This window comes from Benincasa hispida, chromosome 4 (genome assembly GCF_009727055.1).
Source record: "Benincasa hispida cultivar B227 chromosome 4, ASM972705v1, whole genome shotgun sequence".
In the NCBI taxonomy this organism is placed as follows: Eukaryota; Viridiplantae; Streptophyta; class Magnoliopsida; order Cucurbitales; family Cucurbitaceae; genus Benincasa; species Benincasa hispida.
The window spans coordinates 62,295,901-62,303,088 of NC_052352.1; the positions used below are offsets into that span (position 1 = coordinate 62,295,901).

The 7,188-nt window shown below is 32.2% G+C and overlaps 1 protein-coding gene across 1 annotated transcript; it reads left to right on the forward strand.

Moving 5' to 3' along the window:
• Positions 1–5,962: 5,962 nt before the first annotated feature.
• On the forward strand, positions 5,963–6,856 carry LOC120076897 (wound-induced protein 1). Its single transcript, XM_039030847.1, has one exon. The coding sequence runs from the start codon at positions 6,247–6,249 to the stop codon at positions 6,595–6,597; it is 351 nt and encodes a 116-aa protein (XP_038886775.1). The 5' UTR covers positions 5,963–6,246; the 3' UTR covers positions 6,598–6,856.
• Positions 6,857–7,188: the final 332 nt, after the last annotated feature.

Here is a 7,188-nt window from a genome sequence, read left to right on the forward strand (position 1 = left end):
AAATATCATATAATTATTTAAAATAATAGTATAAAGTTATTTGAGAGACTTTCTAAACATATTTTTAAAATTTTAGGGACAAAAAATGTACATTTTGAAAATTTAGAGATCAAATGGATCTATTCTTATAAATCTAGGGACTAAAAAAAGTACATTTTTAAATCTCAAGGACCAAACACACATATCTTCCAAACCTTGCGATCAAAAGGATAATTTTTTTATAAAATATTTAATTGAGTTTCAATTAAATTAATCTATTATACTTTTTTAATTCAGAAGTCTTTTGTTGCATTAAAATGAAAATAAAGTATTGGGTATCAATATATTTCCTTTTTTTTTTTTTCAAAAAGAAAAAAGTATATGCTTTGCACGCGACCTGTTTATTAAAAGTAAATGGGAGCTTTTTCTTTTTCTTTTTTAATATTAAAATCGCATATTTGCCAGTAAGTAGATAAGCCAAGGCATATATAATAATATTCTCAATCAAATTTCAGCACCTATTTGATCGGTAATATGTGTTAATAAATTAAAGCCTCCTTTGATAATTATTTAGGTTTTTAAAAATTATACTTATCTTTTTACGATATTTTTACCATCTTCATTAATAAATTAGGCAGTTGAATTCTTAAACAAACTATTTTTTAGTTTTGTAAATATTCTTACAAAGTAAATAAATTTATAAATTAAAATAATTTAAAACTTAATTTTAGAAAGCTGAATGATTATAAAATGTAGTCTGAACTTCTAAAATTATGTCCATAAAATTTCTTAACAAATTTAATGGGTCTAAAAAATTTCAAAGTAAGATGTATATTTATAAACTTTAATTTTCAATCTAATAATTTTCTATTATTAATTGACTTATTAAATTTAGTCCTTACATAGCATGTCAATTATATCATGTAAGGATTAAATGAGAAACTATGTAGGTTTATATTAATAATATATACTGGCTTTTATGTGAGAGTTTAATAGAGAAAAACTCAATTAGTGAACACAACGTTATAATTATTTGCATAAATAAGAGAGGAAACAATAGATTATAACAAAATTGTAACAAATACAATATTGATTTCAACTAAGAAACTACTGTAATGGAAATCATCGAGTTTTAACAAACTTAATGTATAATACTCCCCTTCACATTGGAGTAAAAACATCTAAGACCCCCAACTTAGGGCATAGCAATATTATCATCAGTGCTTTTGTGAAGATATCAACAAGTTGGAGATGTGACCATTACAGACATAAGCTCAAGAACTTCCTCCATAATCTTTTTCTAAATGAAATAGTAGTAATTCAATATGTTTTATTCTTTCATGAAATACAGAATTAAATGAGATGGCTTCTTTACACAATAGTTGATAATAAAAAAACTATAATAAAAATCAAGTTCTAACAAACTATCACTACTATAGAAATTGGATTACTTGACGTTTTTCCAATGTCAAGTAAAGGGTATACCTGACGCTTATAAAAGTGTCGAGTATTCGACTGTCAAGTATAGTATGGTAACCTGACTCCGAAAAAATGTACAAATGTTTCTTGATACAATTTTCATGTTAAGAAAGATAATACACTTGACATTGGTGGTATGTCAAGTTTATTGATTCTTGACATTAATTACAGATCATATATGATAACTCTTGACGTTTTTTATTTGTCAAGTATATGTTTTTTTTTCAAATTAAATGTCCCAATTGATATTCTCATTTTCTGTCTCAACAATACAATTACATCGACTAAATAAACATTATATATTTAAGATCTATCAACTCAATATATTTACTAAAAATTCCATATGTTCAACTATGACCTTTCATATGAATACTCCTCACAAATTACAACAATATTTCTCTTTCACATGTACATGCACAAAATAAAATTTCAGCTATTGCTTTCGTATACAAAACTCAACTTCCAACAAACACAAAATCTCAACTACTGTTTAATAAATAACCTCTCAACAAAGTACATTATTTAATATATACATTGAGCTTTGAAGTCTAAATATCGAGAACTAAGGGTCAAGCAAGCCATGTTTAAGCAAGTCAACCTGCAAAATAGAATAAAGGGTGATAACATCAAATTTCAAATTTCAAAATATAGAAATAAGTAATCCAATCTTATCTACAAAATTTCATTCAAAACTACATAATATTGGAAGCCCAATTCTTCAAAATTTCATTCACCAAAATAACCGATTAACTCCAAATAGATTATCCAAAGTGTGACTTGATTTGAATGTCACTTCAAAACTACAACAAAGTAATCCAACCTATGAAAAGTTCTATAATAATGGTTACAAAATGCAAATTCCAGCAACTATGTAACAATTCCAAAAGAGTTTCAAGGCCTTTAATACCTATCAAAATATCCAAACATTGTTAAGTTGTTGGATAGTGGCTCCAATCCCTCAAAATCTTTGAATTGAACATCAAAAATTGAAAATAACTCAATTATTAGACCAATATTTCAATGGGTAACAAAGAACTATTAATACTAACCTCCAAACTTACCAAACCTTATCAAGATTGATCTCAAACCTATTGGATACCAACTCAACTTCTTCCAACACTTCAAAATCATTCTCATCTTCAAACATTCAAACAAGCAAATCATTACAGAAGATGCTATATTAAAACCCAAATCACAAATTCATTCTAATACATCCAAAACACTTACCCGAAGTGTTTGCTCAAATCGACGCTTCACTCGAGCCTCAACCAACTTGCCTGAAAAGAAAAATAAAAGAAGAACAAAAACACTCATAGACCGATTTATTTTTCCCGTCTGGATATACATCAGATCAAAGTTTAATAACAAAGATTTAAACGGTTACCCTTAATCCAAAAGGGCCCAAGTTACTAAAACTTATTAAATTTTGTCAAAGTCATAACCTTGTAACCCCGCACAACACGCTTCCAATCTTCAAACTTAGCTACAACCTGAATCTATGGCCCAAACATAATGAGTTTTTATCAAAACTAACCCAAAATCAAACGATAATCAAGATTATGCATATAAACCCACAAAATTACCAAACCTTACCCAAAACAAGGATTTTGGCCAAGATCGATGTCTGAACGGCGGTTAAACAACGACCCAACAAAATCGACTGAGGTTGGGGGGCGAGTGTCGGACGGCTGGGCGTTGGCAGAAGCGATGAAAGCGGTTGGGGGCGTTCGGCTACAGATCTGGGCGGGGCTGAAGACTCGTGAACGACGTGCACGACTGGGCTAGTGCTGCTGAGCTGACGGCAAGGGAGAGGTGCTCGGGCGTGGTGGCGCGAACATAGGCGAGGGGAGAATGGAGAGCGGCGAGCAAGAACAACGGTTCAGATGTGAAGGTTGACGACGGCTAGGGCTCTCGAGCACATGGAAGAAGAAAAAAAATTGCGGAGAAGGGGAGGGTCGCATGAGTGGGGCGGTGAAGGAGGAGCGAATGAGTTTTTAATTAAAAAAAAAAACAGAAAAAGATTATTTTAATAAAAGAAATAAAATAAAATAAATTTGTTATTTTATTTTATTCCATTATATTTTGTTTTATTTTATTTTACCCTTACTTTCAATACACAAATATATATATATAATATATATATATAAATATATATATATAATATATATATAAGGTAGTCAAAATCCTTTCCTCTTCCTCTTCAAAACCCAAATTTCAAAATAAAACAATTCTCCATATATAACTTCATTTTTTTTACATTAACTTAAAAATAAAATAAATTCGACATAAAACCCAAATTTTTCTTTAAACGAATTAAATTTCAAAATGAACAAAAATGTCCTCAATTATTACAAAAATGCTGAATTTAATTTACGGACACACTGAATGTTACAGTAGAGGGAGAGAGAGAGTTATCGTGGGGGTGGGAGAGGTTAGTGCGTGAGAGGGAGAAGAAGGGGGATTTTCTAATTTGATAATTATTTTTTATATTTTATTTAATAATTTTGGTAGAAGGGAAACCAAATTTGAGACGGAAATGAAAATGGGGGAGGTAGAGAAACAAAAAATAAAGATTAAAAAATATTATTTTTTACATTTTACTTGACATGAAAAATATGTCAAGTAAGAGCTTCTTATACTTAACACGAAAAACGTGTCAAGCAAGACCTTATATTACTTGACACAAAAAACATATTAAGTAATAGTTCGTGTGAAAATATCTAAAACATCATGTCAATCTCCGCTTTTTTAATCCATTTAATTGACATTTTTTTTCTTAAAAAGGTCATTACTTGACCTTTTTTCCCAAAGAAACGTCGAGTAATTAAAAACTATAACTGTCAAGTAATGTAGTTTTTGTAGCAGTGTATGTATAATAGTTTACACATTTTTTTGACATAAATTTTTAACTAAGAAAGTTTAGACCAGAATTCATTACATACAAAATTATTTTTTTAATTAATTTATTAAAAAAAAATTAAAGTACAAATACAAAATAAATAGAACAATTTTATTAAAAAAAAACCAGTTAAATTAAAGAAATAATAGAGGTAATTAAAATAGACACCATTTAGAAAGTGGGGACTAAACTTCATTACAAATGTTTATAAGAATGGTTCTAAATGTTTAAAACTAATTTGTCAAATATAAACAGCTAAATTGCCACTTGGAAGGCAACAATATGTAATTATCCTTATAACCAGCATCATGGGCAATCAAGGGGAGGGAAGCTATTAACCTATCCATTTTGGAAGGTTTCATATGCCCATAACAACTAAAGGTATCTCCTATTTCATATTAGATTCATTCCCTTCCAACATATGTTACAAAATAGACAGGAGAATATGGTATCTATGCCCATTCCCATGATTCAATTCCATGCCCAACAAATGGAATAAACCTATTTTCTCTTCTTTTTTTTTTTTTTTCTTTTTTAAAGTTAACTCAATGCTATTTTTGTTTTATGAATTATATATTCTAAGTTTATGCGAATAATAATTATCCGAAATCTAAAATTGTCAATACCAATTATTATAAGATGAATTAAGGTCAGATTAGAGGTCCATCCATTACAATCTACAAGGTTTAACCGGCCGAAGCACTAAGAAGGTGGAGGACAAAGATCTCAAGGATCTCATTGTCCAACTAGGGAGTAGCTTGACACCCGAAAAAAGTAATAAAACCTTGATAAGTACCCAATCATACAACCAACCATAACATTTTTCCCACTAATACAGGCAAAGCTCATGTAAGAATGTCAAAGTAATGTTGATTAAAAAATATAAATAAGGAGACATGTGTTGACTCCATTAGAGATATGAAAAATCACCTTGTCGACACTAACTATATCCGATATATTAACTTAAGCTTTGAGTTGTATTGATTTGAGTACCACACCAATATTAAGGATTTTATTTGGTAGGTACACGTAGAATCTAGAACACCTGTTATCAAAATCACGCATCGACACTAATAATTTCAAATATGTTTAAAATGATTTTACAATTACTAATACTTGATTATGAATTACACTTATTTTTACACGTTGTACTCTAATTAATTATAAAGAAACAAAATAAAAATAGTGACATGTGCCAAATTATAGATGGCAGAGAAAATAGATATTATAGTGGAGAAAGTAAAATGTTATAAAAGAGTGTGAATCTGCTAATTAAAGGTAGTTAGTGTGAAGTAGCAGCTAGCGTAATCTCATTAGAACCCATTTTTGTTTTGTTTTTTGGTCAACGGGAGTTGGCTTGACCATTCTCTACTTCTGGGCCTTTTGGACTCATCTCAAGTTCCCTGCACCGCGCTTCATAAAACAACCCAAAACAACCCATCCCACTAATCAAAATACGCCACGTCGCCATCGCAAATTACCAAAATACCCAAAATGAAACTCGTCGTGCAATTTGATTGGCCACGTGTAAATCCCCAAAAGGGATGAGGACGTAGACAATTCCTTGTCCGGATATGCTCGTCCCTATAAATTCCCTTTCCTTCCTCGTGAAATCTTCACCGGCTTTTCTCTGGTTTCCATCAACAATCTTCTTTCTTATTCTTCCTCGCAAAAATTTTGAGGAGTCCGAGGCTTAGGCTAAGGCAAAACTTCTTCAAGAACTGGCTAACTCTCAAGGAATTCTGGAGGAAGCTGAAGATTCCAGTAATCAAAGGGTGGTTCTCGCCCTATATGAAGCCTTAAGCTCTCGAAACGTGAACACCGTTCACCAAATCCTCGCTCCTGATCTCGAGTGGTGGTTCCATGGTCCGCCGTCTCACCAATTTCTGATGCGCCTTCTCACTGGAGCTTCATCCAACGGCCAATCTTTTCAATTCGTTCCTCAATCAATCACATCCTTCGGATCCACTGTCCTCGTCGAAGGCTGCGATCCTAGCCGTTCAATCTCCTGGATCCACGCTTGGACTGTTGCGGATGGGATAATCACACAGCTTCGAGAATATTTCAATACTTCCCTTACTGTGACTCGTCTTGGAGATCCGACTGACTCTCCGTCGTCGTCCGCCGCCGCATCGGAGATTTCCTCTGCTTCGTCGTTGCATCATTGCCCTTCTGTTTGGGAAAGTACTCTGTCCAATCAGGTGGGTAAATCGGTGCCTGGGCTCGTCTTGGCCATTTAATCAAATCTCTAAGATTGGGTGCGGCCGTTTCTACTGTAACTAAATAAATAGAGAGATGTAAGAAACTTGGGATTGTGTGTGTGCTTTGTTTGTTTGTTTGTTTCCGCCGTGTCGTTTGGTATTTAGCGTTTCTGTGAAGGTTTTGATATTGTGTGTGGTGGAGTTGGGTAAATACCATGGAGATGAGATTCTATTGGTCGATTCCCGATGTATTTGTAACGTTTTTAATAAGGACATGTTCCAATGTTTGTCTTACAAAGCCCCTCATTCTCTTATTTTTATTCTTTCTTTCCTTTTTGCGTAATGTTGTTAGTGACGTAAAATCTGCTGTGGCAGTGGTCTATTAAGCCATGGATTTTGGCATAAAACAGGAAAATTGAGCAGAGTTTGAAGGGACGGATGAGTGGTGTGGCTGATGGCTTCTTTTTAGAGCTCTAAACTCCGAATATCTACCGGATTTTGACCCTTTTTTTTAATGGGAAAGTAACCTCATTTTTTAAATCGGTGTCTTTTTAACCTCTTTTTCCTCCATAAGTAGAGAGATCTATCTTTTTTTTTTTTTTTTCCTTTTTAATAAATAATCTTTCAATT

Bases quoted from the DNA above. Each gene is read 5' to 3' on its own strand.
- LOC120076897 (XM_039030847.1), top strand. From the start codon at position 6,247: ATGCGCCTTCTCACTGGAGCTTCATCCAACGGCCAATCTTTTCAATTC.